We start from the raw sequence: 25,184 nt of genomic DNA, 5'->3' as shown, positions 1-25,184 counted from the left end.
GCGTGAGGTTGTAGTTTAGTTCGCCGTGCTTCCGCTCGTTCGATTCCAGTATATATCGAGCTAACATGAAGTTCCAGCACCTTTTCCTCGATTCTTCACACCTTTCTTGCCACCTATGTAAGGTTCGCGACCTTGCGCTTTTCTTGGCATTTTCAGATGGTCGGTCGATTCCAATGTCATACAGTTCGGCCATTTCACTTGACAGTAGATCTACTGAAACTTTACGAGATAAAATAAGGATCGCGTTGTCGGAGACCGTCCGATAAACACTTGATATTTGTAAAGTAGTAATATGATACGCTGCTAATATATATTTTTGGTGGGTCTTTTTTAGATCCGTGCCATACTGGTGCTGTATATAATATTATCGAGCTGGTTACTTGGGACAATAGCTGACGGATAGCTCCGCCTGGGCCGCTGATGCTGGATATTATTCGCGTTAGGGCTCCACTAACTCTAGATACTTTTGCTCCCTCACTGCCCTGAAGTGCTCCTTAAAATTTAGTTTTGAGCCAATGTTTGCTCCTAAATATTTCAAGAAACGCTATGACTTTATTTCATAATCTCCTATAGTTAGGACTAACTCATCCACAGTCCGCTTTAAGGTCACCAAAGCCTTATTGCTAGCCATTTCCAGCCCCATGTTCGTCAACCATTCCTTTATTCCTGCTACGGCGTCATTGCATAATGCTTGGTTCAGATCGAGTTTCTTGGCCCTTGCTACTACGACAATATTATCTGCATAACAAACAATTTGCATTCCTCCGGGAAGGTCGATTTGTGGCACACCGTCATACATCGCATTACACAACGTTGGCCCTAGAACAGATTCCTAAGGGAATCCCCCGGTGATGTTGAGCTTTCTTGGTTCCTCATGCGTATCAAATAAGAGTACTCTGCCGCTAAAATAGCTACCAATTATTCTGAGCAAGTAAGCAGGTGTGCCCAAGTTTCGTAGGGCTGTCATTATCTACACCCAATTCTCGGTGCTAAAAGCATTTCTAGTATCCAAAGTAATCAGTGCAAACAGCTACCTTTTATTTTGATATCCTGTTATGGTTTCACGGGCGGGCTATATTGATAACTGTTTGTATTGCATCAATCGTGGATCTTGATTTTCGAAATATAAACTGACTATTTGACAAGCCACCTGGGCTTTCCAGGGTTTGCTGCAGAAGCTCACTGATAATACGCTCGAGAATCTTTCCTATCGAATCCAACATACAAAGTGGCCGGTATGAGGATGGCTGGTCGGACATCCTACCAGGTTTCAGCAAAAGAACCAGTCTTTGACGTTTCCATGAGCGGGAGAACACGCCTTCTTGGATACGGGCGTTGAAGAGGTCCGTGAATACAGATGTTCTGGACATTATCGCAGATTTAAGGGCTATATTTGTCACTGCATTGGGACCCGGGGACCTATTATCTGCCCTATCTGTATTGAAGGTGGGGAAGAAAATTTTTATTTCATGAACTGGAAAAGACCTAAGATGTTTTTACAAAAAGCACTATCTTCTAATTGCAGCTAAATTTATGTGCAAACATTTATTATTTATGATAGTGTGCATCTCTTTTTATAAAATTTTGGTGCAAATTTACATACATATATACTACAAAAATAAATATATAATACAAAATACATCTTCATTAGCATTACCTTTCAAGCGTATAAAGCATTTACTTAATCCTTCTACATATATATATTTTTTTGTTATTCGTAATATCCGTATTTTTTTAGGACAGGAAGGAAGAGACAAATTTATGAGCAGTCATTATGAGCAATAAAACCAGCGGAATTAAGAAACAAAAGAAAATGATAATCAAGTTTTTAAATGAAATGCGAATATCATATGCATTTATAAATTTTTTCATATATTTGTTTCATTGCTAAATTTTATTTTCTTTGCAGAGCTTTTGCGCATGCGCTTACGCATTTCCTTTATATTGCATCAACCAGTGAATAAAATCGACTAAAAACGAGCTGATGAATAAAGAAATTGCTAGGGCGACTCATAATAGGTTTTTTGTATATGTCGACCATATTCCGCGCTGACGCGACGCATCAATTCGCACCGATTTCGCAATTGGCGACACGCGCAATTGGTGATGCGTTGCACGTAGTTTACGTCATTGACAACATACATGGTGTGCGCACCTACAAATTTACCCACCTATACCTACTAATGTTTACTTAATATTTTCTGCTCAGTGAATCAGCCATTGCAGTTCTTTGAGATATGCTTTTGCCCACCGGTAGCGCCTGTTCGACCACGACCGCGACCGCGCTTGGCGTCTGGCCTGACAATCACGCATGCGCTTACCCATTCATCAACACAACCCGTACTTTGCCTTGCAGGCGTAAGCGCAGCTCATACTCGTAAATAAAAAAACAAAAACGCGCATGTACATAAATTCATATTAAGGAATATATTTATAAATTGCGGTAAATATTTATGCATGTAATTTGTTATTTTTTTTACTTACATTTTTTTTTAGCGCGCCAGTGCTGACATTGAATGACTATACATTGCGTACATTAAGCACTTATATATGTAAGTACAACATGCTCTAACGATAACAAAACATACAACAAAGCGCTTATAGAGCTCTTGATGCAAATGCAACCGAAAGTGAATTAACGCGCGCCATACACAAACTCTCAATGTTAAGTACCAATATGCAACCGCTACTTAAGACGAAAGCCGCGCGCCGCAAGCTAAACGCCTTAGCAATGGCGCGCACTCAAGAATTTCATTAACACTTCAGCAACTAAAGCACAAGCCAAACAAGAGGCAAGTCGTGGCAATGCAGTCAATAATCAGAAAGTCAATGCGCCAGATATAGCGCAGCATCCGCAGACGCGCAAAATGTGAACATCTGTCGCAGACAGGTTTCAATCCCTCCGCTGCCTTTTTTCAATCACCTCATGCGCGCTACACTTGCAGATTCTACAGTGCATTGGCTAGTGAGTGGTGTGTTGAGAGGGGCGTGCGTCCGCTTCCCATCTACTATGAGTTGCGTGTGCACTGAGTGCAGCTAATAAACATGAATTTGCATTTTTATAGCGCTTTTAGTTGAATGTCGGATTTGCATGTTGCCTCGCACCGATTATGCGCTGATTGCGGTACAAAGTTATAGTAATAAACCGCAAGCGAAAAGTAATGTAAAAAAAAAACAAAACGATGCAGAATTAACTACAACGGAAAGAATATATTGCAGCAATAAAGCCACATTCATAAAAATAGCCCATTACAAAAGAAAGAAAAATGTTCGAAGAGAGTGCCAACTGCCTTGCTGATCTTCGCGTTGCAATGCTAAATCTCGATGTAATACGCAGATGAATGCACTGCACGCGATTCGATGGCGTATTTAACGTTGTGAACGGGTAACTTAAAATATTTTGCGCATAGTTCGCAGTCACAGCCGCTGTCGAATTTACAGTGAAATGTTGCACAGTGGGACAATTTATTGAACTTTTACTTGCCATTATAGGATTTTGATTGGGCTGGCTTTAAAGTCTTATAAAACTTTACTCCAGTAGTGTGCTTCAAAATTGGATCCAGAGAGCATCATTTAAAACACACATGAGTTTCACAAACTTTTTATAGAGGCAAACGCTCTGCGAAAGCCTTACAGAACGTGATATCTGTAGGCAATATCGCAGCTTTTGCTCCCCAAAATCCGTTCAGTTGCGCTTGAAATGACACCGCTGTAAAAAAGACAGGGTTTATTCGCTAGTTAATAGGTAAAAGAAACATTGGTTATTGCAACAAGCAACAGAGCCACCGCTGATGACAATGAAGATTGGGCTTACGGATCTTAGCCGACTTTTCGGCCTAACAGCAGTCAACCTCGATGTATTCAGACACAATTTGTGATTCCTTCAACGTAAAACTCGGATAATCCACAGTATGCTAAAAAGCGCCCGATAACCTCAAACATCAAGGGAGGTCAGGTCTTCCTCCACTAGCCACACCCAACTATGTGGAGGTTTTCCAAATACTGGGGTCTAAGGTAAACCTTCTGAGCCGCACAACCTTCATCAATTCGCATAAAAGGACCTAGCCAGTCAAGCTCTTGGTAAGTTATTCATAGCATTATGTTCATGTTTTTCGATCCCACCGTTCATGATTCCGAGCCATTTATCAAAACAGGTATGATAGACTTAAACAGAGATGTGTTTTTTCGTCGATGGGGGAATTATTTTTCAATAGCCTACTCAGTCCAAAGGTGCATTTGTTGGCAAGAGTTATTCTTTGTTCGATTTCTAATCTGATATCAATACGCTGTTAATTCTGGTTTCCAAAAGAACAAAGACCATCGAAGACTCGAATTCTGTGGTGGTTCAATAGACTCAGTTGAGCCGATTCTTTCTTAGATGACAGCAAGTACTTCGTCTTATCCCGCAAGATCCATGGAACAGTTAATTTATTTTTTTCTTCCACCCTCTTGCACAATACGCCAGTTGGACAATTATTCGAGGTGTTATGGATTTAGAAGAGCACTCTTAAGCTCAAATCCAAAATCATTCACTTGTTTTACCATATTTAATTTAGATTTTGAGGCATGCTCCTTACCAACCTTTCGCTTTTGTCTGGGAACAGCTAGGTGAAAGGTGATGGTGATGGTTTCCCGGTTGCCTGTAATTTTTTAGATGTGATATTACCGTTCTCCTCTCATCATAGTCGTTGGCAGCCTGAGCCATTCACGCTGGCGTTTTTGGTGGCTCAACTGTTAACATAGCGTCGATTCCTAACCACTAAGAATCTGTCAGTGACTCACCCACAATTTTCTCTCTCTTCCGCCTGATTTTAATTTGGGTATTTTTTGTCGAAATATAAAGTACCACAAAGTTATTCTATATACTAGAAGAGGACTCCAAACTTCCCACTAATTTATAAGAAGACTTTCAGCGTTCCCCGGTAAAATGATGTGCAGCTTGATGGCAAATCTTCTGATATGACTCCTTTCTCCTGTCACTTTTATACACTAACAGACTATGTGAGGCTTTGATAGACCAGTGCAACCATTCTCAACCCAACAGCCTTTTTTTCACGTTAGGTGGGACTGTAAACTCCAAGAATATTTTTAGAGAACGGATAAACAAGGTGAAATGACTAAGTAGGACTAGCATCCAGCCAAAGTTTGTCACTTCGATTGCCAAATTCACCAATAATTTTAACTAACATTCCCTCTCTATGAAAGTGAGAAAAGTAGAGGACACAGACGAAGAACACTTGAAAAATTTGTATATGCCGAAAGGATATTTGAGAACGAACAGTGTCTGCGATTGCGGTCTAAGGGGGAGTAACTGGCGCTAACAGAACTATACTAGAGCTGGGAGAAAGTTGGCCTGCATGAAATATGCCAAAGTCAAGTTGAGTGCACAGCAAATCCCATATATTGATGAAGAACTAAGTATAATACTACCAGCATTTGTCCGAAGATTCATGGAGCAACAATCTTTGGGCTTTTCATTTACCTAATTTTGCGTTTCCCACCATGTTATAGAGTTCACAGTGCCGGGCATACTGCTTGAATGAAATTCGATTTCCATAACGCCAAGATTTGCAGCGCTGCAATGCATCCTCAAAATGCACGTTCCAATACAGGCAAGCTTCCGTCTGTCTATATTTGCCATCCCACTTGTCTGTCCGCAGAATGAATACCAAGTGTTGAAAATTTAATTCTAGTTTGCATGTTATGCTGCACTGTTCTAGCTGCATACAACAACAATCATCAGGCATAATTCTCATTGCAAAATCAATGCAGATGAACAAAGAACAAAAAGCACGGGCAGGCACCTAGGAACATAGCAAGGCACACCATACCGTGTCATGCCGTTCCATAGACTTGTGTATCGACAAGATGTTCAACATAAATTTTCTACGCACTTTATGCGATTGCTATGGAAATGTGCACTTACACGCTCCAATACTTTTTATTTTTACCGTATTGCGTGTTTTTGAAAGATTTTATATTTTCAATTCATATACCCAGTTGTGCTTGTGTGATATATCAGAGAAAAAATTGAAATTGATGCATTTAGGTCCCCATGAATTTAATAGATGGCATCTTTGATAAGAACACGGTCTTGTTATATTCTCTATAATGAGCAAATGGCAGAGCAAATCTTAATGACAGCTTCGAGAAATCGCCCGATGCTATGACTGACTGTGAGGCCCGTGGTAGAATTAACGAATTTTTAACGATGCGATTTACCGAGATTTTAACACACGATTTTTTGCTCACCAAAACGATTGTGCTATTATAATGGAGTTCCAACTAATATCGATGTCAATCCTAATATCATCTTCCATGATTATGCTACAGTAGTAGATCAAAGTGTACCGAATATCGATGGAAAGTGGTTACTGAATACCGAAATCGTTATGTTATCGATGTTCCAATCTATCGATCACGAAAATCGTTAAAAAAGTTAGTGAACTCCACTATAGGTGCTTGCTGCTAGATATCGCAATAAACAACGACCCTTGGTCATCAATGTATATCAGCTCGAATCACGGTATTCGTTGATTCATATTGTGACCTTTCGGGCCGTCGTCGTAGTGCGGTGGAAGTGTGCTTCACCTATCACACCGTAGGTCGTGGATTCAATTCACGGGCAAAGTAACATTGAAAATTTAGAGACATTTTTTCAATTGGAAAAAAGTTTTTCTAAGCAAGGTCGCTCTTCGGCAGTGGTTTGCAAACCTTCTGAGTGTGTTCCTACCACGCAAAGCTTCTCAGTGAAAATTCCTCTGCCTCATTCGGGTCGGTACAAATCATCAAGGTCCCGTTCCGCCAATTTTTAGGAAAAATTAAAAAAGGAGCACGATATAAATTGGAAGCGAAGCTCAGCATGGATCTCCTCGGAAGTAAATCATGCAAAAAATTATTATCACTTTTATTTTTTAATTGTTGTGCTTTCGTTGGGGTGATTGGTGATTGCCCGTCATTGGAAAGCATTATTTTCAACTGCGATTTAGATCATATTAGTCTTCAATGCCTGTTCACTCATTGTACAGGAAAGAACCGCTTCGACTAGGAAGCCACAGTCACAGATAATTTTGCAAGGATTTTTCCGGGGAAGGATCTGCTAACGAAACAGCTGAATAATTCTTCAACCAAGCAGTGGGACCACATTTCTAAACAAGTCCCAAACGGATTCCAGAGAGCTCAGAAGAAAATTTGTACAATAAAAAGTATCGCGATGCTCTGCCTAGAGGGCCACTTTGGATATAAGAATCCACGTCCGGTGTAAGAGAGCTGCTAACAAAACTGCTGATTAATTATGCAACCAAGCAGTGGGACCACATTTCTAAATCAATCCCAAAAGGATTCCAGAGAGCTCAGAAGAAAATGTGGGCAATAAAAAGTGTCGCGATGCTCTGCTTACACGGCCACTTTGTATATAGAAGCCTCGGCCGATGTAAGAGAGCATTAAGCGCAGAGAGGAAAGAGAGATGCAGCATGAAATATTGGTGAATGGAAATAATACCGGAGAAAAAATTGCCGAGTAATTCGGCGAAAGGCAAAACATTACGTGACTTAGGAAACAGGAAATATAATATTGGTGTGGGCATTCAGAGCCGTGCTCAAGTTACACTCTTCCGTCTTCAGGCGAATATGAATATTTAGTAAATTTCTGTTAACATTGACTACGTGTAATATAACATTTCTCCTTACCGCAAATTAGAATTATTCATTTTATTCATTTGTTTACATTTTTTCTTCTTTCTTTTAACGTGGCGGCATCTGTTTGCCTGAATGGCGGCGTAAAGCTCCTAACCAGCAATTGTTGCATTACCACAAAGCGTATAATTTTATTTGCGCATTCGCTGCGCGCGCGCTCTATTGATGCCGCTAGTCGTCGTGATGATGGCAACAGCCGCACCTCGCCACAAATTGGCGGTAGCGATGCGGTGGCGACGATGATGACCAGCCGCAGAGTCTTGGTGCGCGCGGTAAAGTGATGGTGTTTGTGCAGTAGCTAATATTCGTCAGTCATTTGTTGTTGCTGCTGTTGCCAATGACCAGAGTGCATTAATGGAAATGTGCAACAAATCAACGAGCGGCAATTTTGCTTGACTTACCCGCATAAGCATTTTTTTAATATTTATGATTTGTGCAGTTGTTTGCAAATAAGAAATTTATGTGCTTCTTGGCACACACACACACACACAAATGCGCTTACATTCTAGCTGCATTTGTTTAAACTGGACATAACGTATAAGATTGCTTAAGTTGCTTTCAACGGTAACCAACAAGTCGTTACGCCCATGCATGAGGGCCAACGGCCATAAGCCGCCAACCGCTACAAAATGTGTCGATACGCGTTGAGATCGCTTTGATATGCTTTATTGGCATTTTAACTTTAAAATATCGAAAATATGTTTATATGCAAGTAGTTAGATAAATGCAAGCAGCTTGTTTAGTGTGGGTATCATCAAATTATACAGAGCGCGTGGGACGTGCGCACGGCACGACGCGTCGCGCCACTCTAATGCCATGTGGGCGGTTATGGATTTTTACTTTCTGATTATTTTTATTATTTTAGTAATAACATAAATCTAAGTTGCCATTACGGAATGCAAGTAGGTATGTATTTGACTTTTTATACCCACCGATGTACATATGTATGTGGTGTTTTTGTATGACCATTGTGTTCTCACACCTGAAATAATGCAGCAGTGCAAACGTTCATGCACGCGTCCGCCACAACAACCGCGACCACGACCATGGCAAATGAAGATGAAAGCTTTCTTTCAATTTCAATTTCTCACTTTAGAGTTTTTCTTTTTGGAATTTTATTGCTTCATACATAGTCACAATTTAATTTGTAGCTTTTACAATCTTACATGCGATCCCAACGCGCAACAGATGAAGTTGAAGATGAAGATGTCTTTGCTCGACGTCACGTCACGTAAGGTGGCGTGAAAATGTAAATTATAGGATTTTATTCTTAGCTTGCGATGCGCCGCATAACACATGATTCAGCCCATAAATTTCAATGAACATAAAATTACAAAAAAAAAAAACAAAAAAAAGATTTGTTAAGAGTAGAAGCTCTTTCATGTCAAATGCCACAGTATGTGGCATTATGTAGCGTGTGTGGCATGCAACTGAGTCGCGCTATGCGTCTGCCGCTAATTACATACGCTATTTACGAAACAAAGGTGGCATAAAGATTACAAGTGTAAAGTCTTTTTATTCTTTTGTTTAACTTTTAAATAGACATCATCTGGCAACAAATTATACATTTTTTTTAGGTGGATACTACATAGAAACACAGCTAATTAGGTTATATGAGTTATAAATAAAAAAATATGTTTACACATTCAAATCTTATCAGCTGCGCGCGACTCCCATGCAAGCATTTCGATTTTACCCAACTCTTAGTACATAGTCGAGGATGACCAGGGTGCAGCGGTCAGCATCAATACTCATTTCAGAGGCACTCCCGTACACACCCACAAAGGCTCTAGAAGTCATGCTCAACCACCTTCCGGTAGACCTGTATGGCAAACTGCAATCAAGCTGCAATGCAGTGAGGCTGAACGCTATTCTGCCCTGGAGGCACATCAGATTCGGCCATACCAACATTTTGGGAATCATTCCCGAATACTTAAGTCAAATAGATTACACCACATCGATCCTCTCTACTGGCTCACATCATTTTTCACCAAGCAGGTAAACTCCAGATGGACGCTGGAACCCACATGCGAGGTGTACATTTCCTCGCATAAATGTAAATCGAACTAGGCTCCTCATTAACCTCAACCGTCTCTCTTTAGTTCCACTGATCGGGATACAAACAGGCCACTGCCTGATGGGAATACACGGCGAACGCATGGGAATTCCAACTAACGATTTTTTTCGGAGCTGCAGGGATGGAGAGGGGATAGAAAGCATCGAGCATTTCCTCTGTAGATGCCCTGCTCTGGCCAGTATACGTATGGAATGTCTGAATAAGTATTTCGTCGACTGCTTAGCAGAACTTTGCTCTGCGGAAATCGAAATATATTCTAAGCTTCATCAGAAGGATAAATTAGTTCAAATTCTTACACATCTAAAGGAGGAAGGGCTATAGCCTACACAGTGGTATCACAATAGGCCAGCCGGCGTAAGTGTGTCCCTCACATTTCAGGGGGCAACCACTTTAACCTACTCTAACCTAGTACATAGTTCATCTACTTCATGAAACAGTACTTCGCCCCATCCAATAGATGCAATCAGTCACAAAATGCTATTAATATCGTCTAACAGAAGTCCTAGGAAACTGGCAGTTTCAATACAGTCGAAAAAAAATGCGACACGGGAGTCTGCTTTCCTTAACTGCGAGTTTCGCATATTGGACTCCGATGACGAAGCTCACAGAGCATTTCGCCATAGGACTTTGCTGACTCATCGTGGATGGGGCTGACGGTCTATTGATGCTCATCAGGTTCAAACGGTTGAGTTCCTATGCGTCGGATTTCTTGTTAGTGCTGGCAGAAATGTCCCTTTAGGCGCCTGGGAGGCGCTGTCCCCTTAATCGAATGTCTCTTAGGAGGCTCAGATCTCTGAGTATTTGACAAATACTCAGCATTCAATTTCTCTCCTTTATGCGGAGTATTAGCGCCCAGTTGTAGAGATAAGCTGTCGCCTAGCACGTCACTGCTCTTTTTATTACTTCCTTTATATTAGGCCGGTTGAATGTTTGTCCGCTTGTCATACAAATCTGAGCTACAAACTTGAAACTTTACACATAGGTTAGAACACCGTGACAATGCAACAAAAGGAAAAAAATCCGTTAGGTGGCGCACGGATCGAAATAATTAGATAAGAATTTGAAAATTTTCAAACCAGCTTTTAAGTAACTTCTCCATGAGCTAGAGACTTGAAATTTCAAACTTAATTCAGAGATCGATGACACGATACAAAAAGATTCGCTAGGGGGCGCACGGGATGAGATATTTAGAAAAATCGTACGAAACAGAAGGAATTTGGGATTGATTTTATGTAAGTTCTCATTGAGCTAGAATGTAAAACTTCACAGATAGGATAAGACGCCGAGAAAAGTTAAGAAAAGGAGAAAAAATTCCGTTAGGTGGCGCACGGATCGAAATATTTAGATAAGAATTTGGAAATTTGGTGTTTTCAGATCGATTTTAAAGTAACTTCTCATTGAGCTACAAACATGAAACCTCAGAGATAGGTTAAGACACCGTAACAAAGGAACAAAAGGAGAAACAAATTCCGTTAGGTGGCGCACGGATCGAAAACAAATAGATAATAATTTGGAAATTTTAAACCGGGTTTTAAGTAGCTTCTCGATGAGCTAGAGACTTGAAATTTCAAACTTAGTTCAGAGGCCGATGACCCGATACAAAAAGGTTCGCTAGGGGCGCACGGGATGAGATATATTGAAAAATCGTACGAAACAGAAGGAATCTGGGATTGATTGTATGTAAGTTCTCATTGAGCTACAATGTAAAACTTCACAGATAGGATAAGATGCCGAGAAAATTTAAGAAAAGGAGAAAAAATTACGATAGGTGGCGCACGGATCGAAATATTTAGATAAGAATTTGGAAATTTGGTGTTCTGAGATCGATTTTAAAGTAACTTCTCATTGAGCTACAAACATGAAACCTCAGAGACAGGTTAAGACACCGTGACAAAAGAACAAAAGGAGAAACAAATTCCGTTAGGTGGCGCACGGATCGAAAAAATTAGATAATAATTTGGAAATTTGAAACCGGGTTTGAAGTAACTTCTTGATTAGCTAGAGGCTAAACATTTATAGCTTAATTCAGAGGTCAATGACAGCCGATGACAAAATACAAAAAGTTTCGCTAGGGGGCGTGCGGACTGAGATATTTAGAAAAATCAAACGGAACGGAGGGAATTTTGGGATTGATTTTTATATAAGTTCTCATTGAGCTACAAGCGTAAAACTTAACAGATAGGTTAAGACATGGCGCTGGAAGACAGCGAGAAAATGTAAGAAAAGGAGAAAATATATAATATATAAATGGACAAAAAACAGCGAAAAATATCTCCTTATATAAAGATATATTCTTGCTTTGATTTTTAAATTTTCACATAGAAATTGCAAAAATATTTATGAGAAGTAAAAATATAAAGGTGGAGCGCAAATGATTGACTAATAATATCTCCTTTCCTAACAACTTTCCAATCCCAGTAATGTGCGCTCCACTTTTATATTTTTACATAAATATTTTTGCAATTTCTATGTCAAAATTTAAAAATCAAAGTTTAGCAAGAATATGTCTTTATATAAGGAGATATTTTTTGCTGATTTTTGTCCATTTATATAAAGGAAGTGCTTATCATTTTTTATTTTATTTTTATTTTGGGTTCAGAGGTAAAATAAACTTTGTAAATTTACTTAAAATTTCTTATGACGAAAATGTAACGTCTTGGTATGGACCAGCACAATAATACGGTACGAACTTTAAAAATATTAAAAGTCAAAGTTCAAAAGCACAAATTCTGTTATTATTTATGGTTTTTGACTTAATCCACGTATGGAGTTAACAAGCTACTAAAGTCCCCTTTTTAAATTAATTTAATATTTTTAATTTTTTTTTATTTTTTGTTTATAGTTTTTTTTTTTTATTTCTTTTCTTTTTTCAAAGGTCACTCACTTACCTGAAGAATCAAATTTCACCAAATTGCAGTCACCGTCAATCATGCCGCACTTGAAAACGGCACCCGCCTCAACCACACCCTGTTGGTATGCGGAGGTATCGAATTTTGGAGCGCCAACAATTAAACTAAAACGAATGAAAAGAAGAGGAGAAATTAAAATTTTGTCAAAGCAATGAACTTTAGCGAACAAACAGAACCACGTACATAATTTTTACTAATTTCAACTTAATAAGCAAACTTGATAATAAAATTAAAATTATTGACCATAACTACGGTAACAACAAGCGAGAAAATTACAAAGACATTAGGAACAAAAACAGCGGAAATTGTTCCAAAAACCCGCACCCCTGGTTCTCTGAGTGCTGCCAAATCACAAACATGTGAGTGCGAAATTTTTAATGCAACAAAAATAGAAAATAAATTCTCGATTTAAAATCATTTATCAAAATTTACTCATGACTACTTAATTTTTGCACAAATACATATATGTTTCAAATAGCAAAAAATACAAATACAGCGTTCCACTTTTTTAATTTTCGCTTACAATACGCCAAAGTTCAATCAATGGCAGGTTTTGTGATTTTATTTACAATGCAGCCGCTGCCCTTAACAGCGCGACCAAGCAGACGGCGAACCAAACAAACAATTGGCGTTGACGTTTTCAATTGGACAAGAGTAATTCATCAGACGCACTTAAATGCTTCCTCAGAGCTCAAAGAGCTGTCACTAACAGTTGCCGCCAATAAAACAAAGTCATAGAGAGATCGAAGCTCAAGACGGCAGAGAGGGATGTGGGATGTATGAATAGTAGTGTTGTAAAGTTGACGGATGCCAAAAAGGGCACAAACTATAGAGATTAACATATAAAAGTGTATGAGCGCGCCCAAGTAACAAAGATAAAGGGAAGTCTAGCGTGCTAGTAAGCAATTGCATAAAATCGCAATTAAAGCTGCAAACGCCCCCTTCTATATAGGGTTTGAATATTTGAAAGCAACAAAAACTATTTTATTATGTTGGTTAGGATGCTGTTGCAAGAACGCAGCATGTTGCCCCTTACTGCATGTGGCATGATGCCGATTTCTACTTCCGCATTCACTTAACAAATACATTGATAATGCACCCATACGTACGTAAGTATACACTGTCTATAAATGAGTGATGAGGCAGAGATCGTAATGGATATGAATTAAACCAAAATTTAATCATCGATAAATTTTTAAAACAAAAAAATACACTCCAAAAAGTACCGTATACAGAATAAGCGAGCCTGTTATGAATACCGCCACCGAAAGTTTGGACGTCTTGATGCCCAGATATTTGCTTTGAAGGATCATGGGTATTTTGTTTTTTTTTTTTTGAAGGAGACGCAGTAAGTTTTTAAATATTTTGTAATCGTCTTTGAGGCGCAATCTGAGTGGCTGTACGGATTTTGATGAAATTTTCAAGATAGACCGCAGTCTGGGAGGATCTACTGCATGCTCTCTGGAAACAGTTATTTTTTATTATTTTTTGTTGACCAATAATAATAAGCCTATAAACTACATAAATAGAGGTCTAACAATTTTAAGAAAATGGACAGTACAATGTCCCTCTTCTTTGGTATATATATGTATGTGTCAAATATTCGGGACTATTTCGGAATAGATTCGATACTCACTTCTGGTTTCGACATTATTTCAAAACTATTTCAACATCATTTTCAAACTATCTCCGAATCATTTAAATAAATTTGAGAACGAGTTCAGGTGCACTTTTGGTACTACTTCGAAGATAGTTCGAAATAGGTTTTGAGGTATATTCTATAATATTCCCGATAATTTCGGAATTATTTTGTGTTTGTTTTCGGAAATATTCGGGATATTGGACAATTGTATTCGGAATCATTTCTGAATTATTTCTGGTTCATTTTAAATATTATATTGTTACTATTTCGACTACATCGAAACGAGATCGAGTGCATGTTGGTATTATTTCGAAGATATTTCGGTATAATTTCGGTTGGTTTCGAGGTAGTTTTGGGAATACCTTTGGCCAATTGATATGATTGAGGGGTTGGTTTAGAAATCTTTTCCGGCATATTTCGTTAGCACTCTGGGACTATTGCCTAATTGTTTTCGGGACTATTGCGGTCGGTTTCGGTATTGCATTCGGAATTATTTGGAAATTATTTCAATATTGTTCAGAGAATTATATTTGGACTGGGACTATTTCTGGGGTAATTTTTGAACTATTTGGGTCCAACTTGAGGGATCATTTCGTGAACATTTCAAGGGTTTTTAGGAATCATTTCGGTACATTTTCAAGATAACAAAGGCTTGACTTTCAGTATAATTCAAGGATCATTTCGGCATTGTTTAAGAATAATAATGGGATAATTAGGGAGTGTTTCCAGGTTTATTTCGGGACTATTTTGTAAAAATTTGGGGAGTTTTAGATATCACTTCCGGGACTTTCATCATCAACTTATGAATATAACCAGAGACCGTATCGTCACTTACGATAACAGATCGACATCTATTTTCACTCAACCGATAAAAATGGTGTTATCAAACTTAAAACAAAAAATATATATATAATAGGGTTCTAGTGTGTATGCTTTGTCCCTAGTTCACATATTTCATTAATCCGACTCACCATTTCGGAGCTATTGTGATTAAAAAAAATGGCTTCGATCGCGGATATGGACCCAGGATATTTCCGGATTGTTTTTGTTGTTATTTTAGATTGCTGTGGGATCGATTCGGCAGTGATGCAAAATTTTATTCGGTACCACTTCAGGAGTATTTTAGGGATTGTATCGGAACCATTTCAAGATAATTTCTGAATTGTTGTGTCTTCTGGGGTGAGTTCATTTTAAATCGTTAAGACTCTGTTTCTATTCGACTTAGACCAATAATATTTGGTAAGTGTATCACATACGTATGTACAGATAACGAGTTTGAAGTGATTTCAGATTTTTAAAATTTTAAACATTTTGAAAAAAAATCAAGTCAAATCTTTACCCTTATTATACCCTATGTGCAAAGCACACAACGGTTGGTTGTACAGGTATAAAGGAATCGAGATAGATATAGATTTCCATATATCAAAATCATCAGTATCGAAAAAAATTTCATTGAGCCATGTCCGTCCGTCGGTCCGTCTGTCCGTTAACACGATAACTTGAGTAAATATTGAGATATCTTCACCAAATTTGGTACACAAGCTTATCTGGACCCAGAATAGATTGATATTGAAAATGAGCGCAATCGGATGATAACCACGCCCACTTTTTATATATATAACATTTTGGAAAACTAAAAAACGTGATTATTTAGCAAATAATAATCCTAGAATGTTGAAAGTTGACGTGTGGACTGATATTGAGACTCTTGATAAAAATTTGAAAAAATTTTTTAAAACGGGCGTGACACCGCCCACTTGTGATAAAATCAATTTTACAAATAATATTAATCATAAATCAAAAATCGTTAAAACTATCGTAACAAAGCTCGCAGAGAGGTTGCCTTTACTATGAGAAATGCTTTGAAGAAAAATTTACGAAATCGGTTAAGGACCACGCCCACTTTTATATGAAAGATTTTTAAGGGTCGTTGACGAATAAAATAAGCTATATCTTTGCAAAAAAAAGGTTTATATCAATGGTATTTCATTTACCAAGTGGATTTATAACAATAAATAGGAAAAACTTCAAATCTAAAAAATGGGCGTGGCGCCGCCCCTTTTATGACTAAGCCATTTTCTATGTTTCGGGAGCCATAACTTGAAAAATTAACATATCATAATGGAATTGTGTACATATATTTTCCTTTTAGCAGAAAATATTTCTAGTAAAAATGGACGGGAGCGGTTAAAGAACACGGCAACTTAGAAATAAGACAAGTTTAAAAGGGTCGTAGACTAGAATAATAAGCTATAACTTAGCAAAAAATAGTTTTGAATCAATGATATTTCACTTATCAAGTTTTATTGTAAGAGGAAATGGGGAGACATTTTTTTTTAAACGGGCGGTGCCACGTGTTATGTCGAAAAGTAATTTATCTGAAATGAAATGTACAATTAAAGCTCACGCTGAGTATATAATGTTCGGTTACACCCGAACTTAGACACCTTTACTTGTTTTTGATTGATTTCTTTTGTTTTATAATACTGTTATTTTCGATCCCTGGTTAGTGAATAAATAAAAGAATAACTGATTAAATGAATAAAGATTACATACGTATGCATCGCTCACATCAACATAAATCCCTTTCAATTAAAAATGTGAAAGATTTGCTTAGCAGCATCTCAAGGGACGAGGGAATAAACACTGGTATTTTACACCATACTTGCTAGCATTTTTTTTTTTGAAGGGAGTTTTTCACTGACTTTTGCTTATTTATTTACTCATAAGTCAATATACTTTTATTCTTCATAAATATTAATCCAGCATAAAATTGTATGAAATTGAAAGCAGCCGTCATCTGTTTGTTTGCCAATGTCAAGGGCGCTGTTGACTGACCGTACAGCGCACCAAGTCATAACCGAACAAGGGTTGGGCGACTGTATCTTATTACATGCACGTACATAATGAGGCAAATTTAATATTTTTTTGGCCACTGTTAAATTTTATTATAAGACGAATTTATTTTGGTTGCTACTTTAGTCATAACGAGCGGCATAATTTTCTGATTAGTTTCACAGCTGACCTCATAGCATAATTGATTAAGTGTGATGTGAGTAGGTTTGGGTGGGAAAAGTAATTAGTCACTTGATGATATTGTCGAAAGTTTAGATGATTCAGTCCCTTTACAGCTACAGGGTTTTATAATTTTTTTAGCATACAATTTTATTATTGCGAGTTGAAACTGCCAAATTATTATTATTAACGATAAAAACTCAAAACTCGCAAATGTTTCGGAGCCATATAAACCTCGTAAATAAAATTATTTTTAGTAATTAATTTTCGAGTTTTGCGCCATATATCCGAGATATATGCGAATATTCATGAGATGATATATTCTTTTAAAACCACTTCAGCATCATTTCGGATTTGTTTTAGGGGATCATTTTGGAACTAATTCAGTATGATTTCAGAACTATTAGGGTGTGTTTCGTTTTCATATTGAGACTATCTCCGTATTTTTTGGTACCATTTGCGCAATATTTCGGTACTGTTTTTGGACGGTTTCCGGCATTGGTTTTTGGTAAAACTTCGTTTTTGGATTCAAGATCATTACGGGATTGTTTTTTAGATCAATTTAGAACTCTTTCGGCATAGGTTTGATGCTTTCTTCGCCACCTTAGTTTTCGGGATCATTAAAAAAAATTTTTGGTGGCCAATCGAAGAGGAATGCAAGATTTTTGTCAAATATCGTCGGATAATAATATCGATACGTTTTCAATATTGCCGCGAATATTAACATCACTATGTTGTTAGTAAATAATCACAACAACAAGAACAGCAAGCAGCCACACTTATGTACATGTACACATTAAAGAAAGCAGCCACACTTATGTACAAAGCAACGGAGAATATTTCATACACATAACCAGCAGTTTGAAGCAGAGGGATTATTTCACATACATACATATATGTAACCGGCAGCTAAGAGCAGAAGTTGATACTTTTGTTGTTACGACAAAGATACTCCCCGATGGTTTTGGATAGTGTTATCGATGTTGACGGTCCTTTGCCGGATACAGATCCGGTACGATCCGGTAACACAGCACCATTAAGGTACTAGCCCGACCATCTAGGGAACGACTTATATGACACCATCGAACCTTTTAGGTCATTCCATGAGGAACTTGGGGTCGCCAGACCCTCGCCTGCTAAATTTGTGTATGATACATTCATATTTGTAACAAGATTCCCCCCGCGTAGGTGGAGTTAACAATTGGGCTGAGAAAGAGACGTAGAGAAAGAGAAAGGCAGAGGGGGGAGTGAAAGAATAAGTAAAAGTAGAGAGGGAGAGAGGGAGAGGGAGGGTAAGAGATAAAAACTTCTTAAAAGTTATGCAGATAAACCAAAGTTTGAGCAGAACAACGTGTGCCGGATCTGCTAGAATACTTATTTATTCCACGATTTATTGTGATTCTTTTCACTCTTTAATTTATGTCATTAAGCATTTGTCGGTCCACTCAGAATATGAGACATAGAAATAAAAGAATATTTAGTACTGGTGAATAAATATAAACCCATATGAGGGCTCTAAATGATTGACAGTTCTTATAAAAACTTCCAACTCCTCCTATAATTTATAATGTTTTAATGAAAATCAAACTATAACAATTGTCAGTCACTGAGCGCTAGAATATGGGTGATATTTTCTCATTTTCCTCTTTAATTATTTCGATTAATTCCAGGTCTTCAAGAGTGTAGTGTTATTTTCCATTGTTCCTACTAAGTATACATATAATGGTATACACACAATTTATTATTATTTATTTTTTCCGTCGACATAATCTTATTCATGTTCTGTCTTTCTTGTCACTGTGCCAAGTGCTTCACACAGTAATTTCCGCTGTTTCGAAATCATGTTCTAATATTCTTTATTATTTTTTTTTTTTTTTACTTACCTTGACCTATACTTTACTTATCAGTTGTCAATTTGCGAAGATTTTTCAGTATTATGCTTGACAATTCAGCTAATCAGTGCTTTTGAACAAACAAATACATCAATAGGGGGGAATGTTTCTACAGTCAATACATTCTTGCAGTGCTGTCATTATAGCATTTGTTCAATATATTCGATTATAAGTCGATACATCTGTACGTATGTACATACATATTTATGTTTGTTAATATTACATGCAACATTTGCATATTAGTCATGGCCAGATGGCATACAAAACCAAATTATTTATCTACCATATTTCATATTTATTTGTGTACCGAAATTTGACGTAACTTTTCAACTCATTCAAGTTTCTTGTTAAGCAATAATGATTCGTTAATGATCTCATAGATTTGTATGAAGTCATGGTTAAAAGTTACTGCTGCCCACAAGTCAATTTAAATATCATGAATAATTTTTAAATTAAGTGGCAAATTAAAATACAATTATTAATAGCAAGAAATTAGCAAAAAATAACAAGGAAAGCTTTTTGTTTTGTGAGGGTACAGCAGCGAATACGAAAATAGAAGTGGAAATTTTTATTAAATTTCGCCAATTAATTACTTTTTCATTTTCATTAATTTTAGAAAAAACTCTCATAAACTTTGTAACTAAAACTATGCAAATTTATCCCAAAAAATGTTTTCAAAGAAGTTCCAAAATTCAAGAAAGTTTAACGAAAATGCGAAAGATATTTCAGATTTTTTCCATATAAAAAATATTAGCTTTATGGCCAAAAATCATTGCAAATTTCGACTTGTTTTCTTTTAGACAAAAACTTATTGGGCTACAAAACAGCGTACTCAGAAAATTAAATAAAACGTTGAAAATTTTCTAACAACTTATCAAATTTTATGGGGAAATTTAATATAAATTGTTATTTTCGTGTTGTTTTTGTTGTTGTTTATGGTGTTGTTGTATCTAAAAGGACACTCCCCGAAGGCCATGGACAGTGTTTTCGATGATGATTGTCCTTTGCCGGATGCAGATCCGGTACGTTCCGGTAACAAGCACCATTAAGGTACTAGCCCGACCATCTCGGAAATGATTTAGCATGACCACATGAAACCTTCAAGGCCGTACCGCCTCCCACCCCCTAAATCCATGAGGCACTTGGGTTCGCCAGAGCTTCGACTGTTAAGGAAACAGTATTCACGGGTAGATGAGGTTGGCTATTGGGTTGGAGTAGCTATGAATTGCGCTGGCAGCCCCTTGAAGGTCGTTTAGTCGCCTCTCACGGCAGACATACCTGCCGCGGGTATATTCTAAGCCTCCTAATCCGCTGGGGGGCTATTTTCGTGCTCGCTGCTGTAAGTATTCAACCATACAGTCACCCATAAAGTAAATACGTTTCACTTATTTCTGCCAGTAATTTAAATTTATTAGCTAAATTTGAAAGGAGGCATAAAAAATAATTTCACATTTCTGCATATTATGCCAAGTCATTTACGTAGTTAATTGATTTTTTCTAACACCTATTGTAACTAATTTTCTAGGTTTTTTTAAAATATCCAAATACTTTCTGCTACTTTTCGTTAATGGTAAAACTTGTTATAAACAGCAACACTTTCATATAGTAAAGGTGAAATGTGTTTTTGACTAAGCCCACAAAGCAAGGCAAGGAAAAAAAAGGAAAGGAAAGGAAAGGAAAGGAAAGGAAAGGAAAGGAAAGGAAAGGAAAGGATATCATCAAATTATTGTCCAAAAGTTACCGAAGAGTTACCGATTTGTTATCGAGGAGTAATCGTTTCTTATCAAAGTGTTATCAATTTGTTATCGCCATGTCATCCACTTTCAATGGAAATGTTATCGATTTTTTATCGAAAGGTAATTGATTTGCTTGCAAAAAGTGTATCCAATTCACTATCGAGCTTTTATCTATTTACTACGGAAGAGCTTTGAATTTGCTATCGAATGATATCGGCATGATATCAATTTTTTTATCGCTATGTTATAGATTTGTTTTGAAAAAGTTATTTAGTGTTGAAAAGTAATCGATTTTTTAACAAAAATTTATCAATTCGTTATGGATTTACTATCGAAAATAAATCGTTTGTTCATCGAAAAAATAACAATATGTTATCGATAGGCTATCGGGTTTTTACCAAAAATATATAGCTTTTTTATGGAAAAGTTAACGGTTTTTTATCGGAGTGTTGTAAGCCTTTAATAGGCGTATTAACGATTTGTTAAGGATGACTCAGTGGTCTTTAAACAGTTGCCAATAGAACTTCATTATAAAATCAATGACACCTTTGTAAGCCGAGGAGGAAACGATCGAGCACGTTCTGTGCTCGTGCCCTGCACTTGCCAGGCTAAGACTCCAGCTATTAGGAGTGATAGAGCTGTCAAATCTAGAAGCAGCAAGTGGCTTAAGTCCTAGGAAGCTTCTGGTATTTGCCAAGAGAACGGAGTTATTTTATAACATAGGTCCTGGTTTTTGATAGGGTTTTTCAGTTTGGTCATTAAAACAAACGTCTGATAACACTATGGACTCAATCAGTCTATGTGAGGTCCTCATGGACCGGCCAGTTCAACCTACCTACCTTGTAAGCCGTCGATACCCATAAGCAGCCAATTACTTAGCCTATAACAAACCAATTAATCTACGATTACCGACAAGGCACTTCCAAAAAAGACCAAAAATATTTGTTTCCGGTAAAACTACATTTGTCGTGGTTTATCTCCGACCCCTCGACGAGCTCTAGTAAATTTAAAAACATTGGTTTTCCAGACGTACGTGTGTTTGTTTGCACATCGACCTTCAGAAGTACTTAGTAATTACGCCTCTATTTTATTTGATTTATTTATTTTGATCCAAGGTAATGCAGCAGATGTAGTGAATCCGAATCGTTGGTTCATTTAGCTTGAACACCCCCTAAAATATTTCTAGAAACCGTTTTAAAATGTTGGGAGTCCCCAACAATGGGATTGGTGGATGTGGTCAAATATAGAAATCCTCATTTTCTGAAATTATGAAAATCGCAGACCGTGCTGACACATAACAAAAATTTTTGGAGGGTTTCAAGGATTTTTGGGGGTTGCACGGGACCTACCTAATGTTTTGACTTACTGAAAAGAAATCTGAGGTCACTTCGCTTCACACACCCAAATGGTTAAAGTAATCTTCATAAAATAGTTATCAGGCGAAAAAATTTACTGGTTTGTGGCAGTGTACTTGAAATTTTTGGAATGCTCGTTCTAAAACGACCTCATTTTGATATTAACCACGTCGATATAAATATGGTCTTCTGAAAAGTAAAGTTCGAAAATATTTTTACCTTAAACATAATCTAATTATTAATTGGAAATTGAAAGAATTGAGGAATATTTGTGGTATGGTAGGCGGAGCACGCTACCACCACACCACGACGGCCGCCATTAATTTAGTTAAATTAGAGCTAAGTATTCAAGGCCCGCGTGCCGCCGGAAGGTCAGGCTGATTTAAAGAAATAAGTGGCCAAAATCTCAATACCAATATCCTCACTACATCGCCCAGGAAACCGCTTATTCTGTGTAACATCTGGATAGCAAACATTATCTGCAGGAACTCCTTTAACCATCCGTTTAAGCTTCCACATTTAGGAACCAAATTTCCGATGCATACATTTACTAATTGCAGTCTACATTTTAAACCGTTAACGACTGTAGTAATGGGTCATACAATCAAACACATCCATGCAAGCACAAACATAAGAGGTCATACACATACATATGTTTATGCTTAGTTCCGTGCTCCCAACATACCATCACTTTAATGTCCTTTCACTCATAAAATAAGTTTTCCTAAAATTTAGTCAAATGTTATTTCTATCGTCTAGTGTCTTCCCGTTTCTTTCATTAGTTTTCAATTTGTTTTTTTGTTTTTATTGTATTTTTGTGTGTGTCTTTTTTGATGTGTTGAGTTCTACTTCCATTCACGGTGCATTTACTTACGAACGGATGTTGAGCACATGTAAGGGATCCCTACACGATGACTAGACTAACTTCTGTATGCTATGAAGTGTGTTTGTTTGTCAGTGCTGCGCGCATTGGGCACATGTAATATTTTAAACGTTGGTGCGTCCCTCACGTTCTGGTTGTTGAACAAGCGATATCACATAGGAATACGTGCAACAAAGTGCCTAAAACTACAGGGGCTCTGTACGGATGATGTTGGTAGCGGTGGCGTTGATATTCGTATATGCACTCATGTATGTATGTATATAAATATTAATGTGTAGAAAATGCATATGTTTTAAATATTATATTTAGCATTCAAAGTTGGTTTTATTGTGATGTCGCTCGATGAGCTAAATTTTTCTATGTACAATAAAAAGAGATTTTGACTATAAGAAGATGCCCTCTAGGGATTAGTTTTACTTTTCATTCATTCATTAGATCTTGCCTAATCGCCCACATTTACCCCATTTCTATTCGCTCATATCCTTCTCTGTCTTCTCTTCTCTCTTGCTCTCTATTTCCAATTTCATCTACTTCTACATTTACATTCTAATTTCTGCCTCCGAATAGAATTACTTAACCATCTCATTCTCTTTTTTCTTCGTCTTCATTTCCTCAACTTTGCCTTTTACCTTTTTATACTCGTTTTTGGTTCACGCCTCTCCTCTAGTCCGCTATAAAAGTCCTTTGTTGCAGGCAAAAGAATTGTCAACTTTAACATGGCGTTATCAGATGAGATAACAATTGCTGTGTACAGAGTTTTTGTTGACAGAACGGGGACGGGTCTTTCAAGAGACTATTATTTCACTAATTGAGTGGTTGTGCTTGGGATGTTTTTGGATAATTTCACAACTATTTGGAATTTTTTCTGGACAATTTCCGAATAAGTTCGAAATTTTTTCGTTATGATAGTAGAACTGTTTTGGAGATCAATTCAAGATAATTCGTTACCTATTTCGGTATGATATCCGGATGGTTTCACGATTTCATTGAGATCAATGCTTAACTGGCATTAATTGGCGTTAGTTAGAGCCATTTCGGGACTTGTTTTTTGATAATTTCTGGATTGTATGCGGTATAATTTCGGGATATGTTTTAAACTATTTTATGCGAATTCGGCAATACTTCAGGAGAGTTTATAAATTATTTTTTGTATAATTACGGCGTACTTTCGGGATAGTTTCGATACGTTTCTATATTGGTTTCGAGATCATTTCATAACGGTTCCTGTGATCATTTCAAGATAATTCAGTGTCTATTTAAGTATAATTCTAGGATTATTTCTTAATTTTATTGGAATCATTTGAAGACTGTTTTGAGATCAATTCGAGACTATTTGGGATAAATGTCCGAGTAATTTCTAGATTGTATGCGTCATAGTTTTGTGATATATTTAACCCTTTCGTCCCGAGTGGTACACATATGTACCAGCACCTCTTAATGTACCCTAAAAGCTTTAAAATACAGTAAAAACGGTATGCAATTGTACCTTCCGGTAACCTTAAATGTTGATGAAAGTGTGGTTAGTAAAAGTTTAACAGCTGCCAACAGGTATGCTGACAAAGTTTCTATCAATCCAGGATGAAAATGAATAAGAGGTCGTTGAGCTAAAAGAGCTAGAAAGCATAATTGAAAGTATGTCAGATTTTTCTGTCGATTGATCAGACGACTACTAACCAAATGAAGATGAAACAGATTCTTCATTTAATGAAATTGACGACGAAATGGACCTTGAAACTAAAAGAGAGAGTGATCACAACCAAAATGAATTTGGCAACCTTCCACATCTGAGTCAGCACAGTGGGTTCTGCAGCAGTCTATAAAATTTGTCACTCAATCTGAGACTGATAATAATAGCATTCTTAATTGGAAAATGCCAAACGACTCATTCTTTACTGCCAAAACTATTCCACCAGTATTGTATTTGTGACAGATATATGGTCCATACGTCCAAATTATACTTTTCAGCACCTAGTAAGCCTC

At 37.2% G+C, this 25,184-nt stretch overlaps 1 protein-coding gene across 4 annotated transcripts in view; it reads right to left on the bottom strand.

The window, feature by feature from the left end:
• Positions 1-25,184, bottom strand: part of if (inflated) — a 175,750-nt gene that overhangs the window by 68,225 nt on the left and 82,341 nt on the right. For all 4 annotated transcript variants that reach the window (XM_067784916.1, XM_067784919.1, XM_067784917.1 and 1 more), the window contains exon 3: positions 12,661-12,785. In XM_067784916.1, the coding sequence (XP_067641017.1) occupies positions 12,661-12,785 (125 nt within the window). The remainder of the gene's footprint in view (positions 1-12,660; positions 12,786-25,184) is intronic.

The sequence above is a fragment of the Eurosta solidaginis genome, chromosome 4, assembly GCF_040869045.1.
Source record: "Eurosta solidaginis isolate ZX-2024a chromosome 4, ASM4086904v1, whole genome shotgun sequence".
NCBI classification, from domain to species: domain Eukaryota; kingdom Metazoa; phylum Arthropoda; class Insecta; order Diptera; family Tephritidae; genus Eurosta; species Eurosta solidaginis.
The sequence above is the reverse complement of the archived record's forward strand: the minus strand, read 5'-3'. Positions and strand labels throughout refer to the sequence as shown.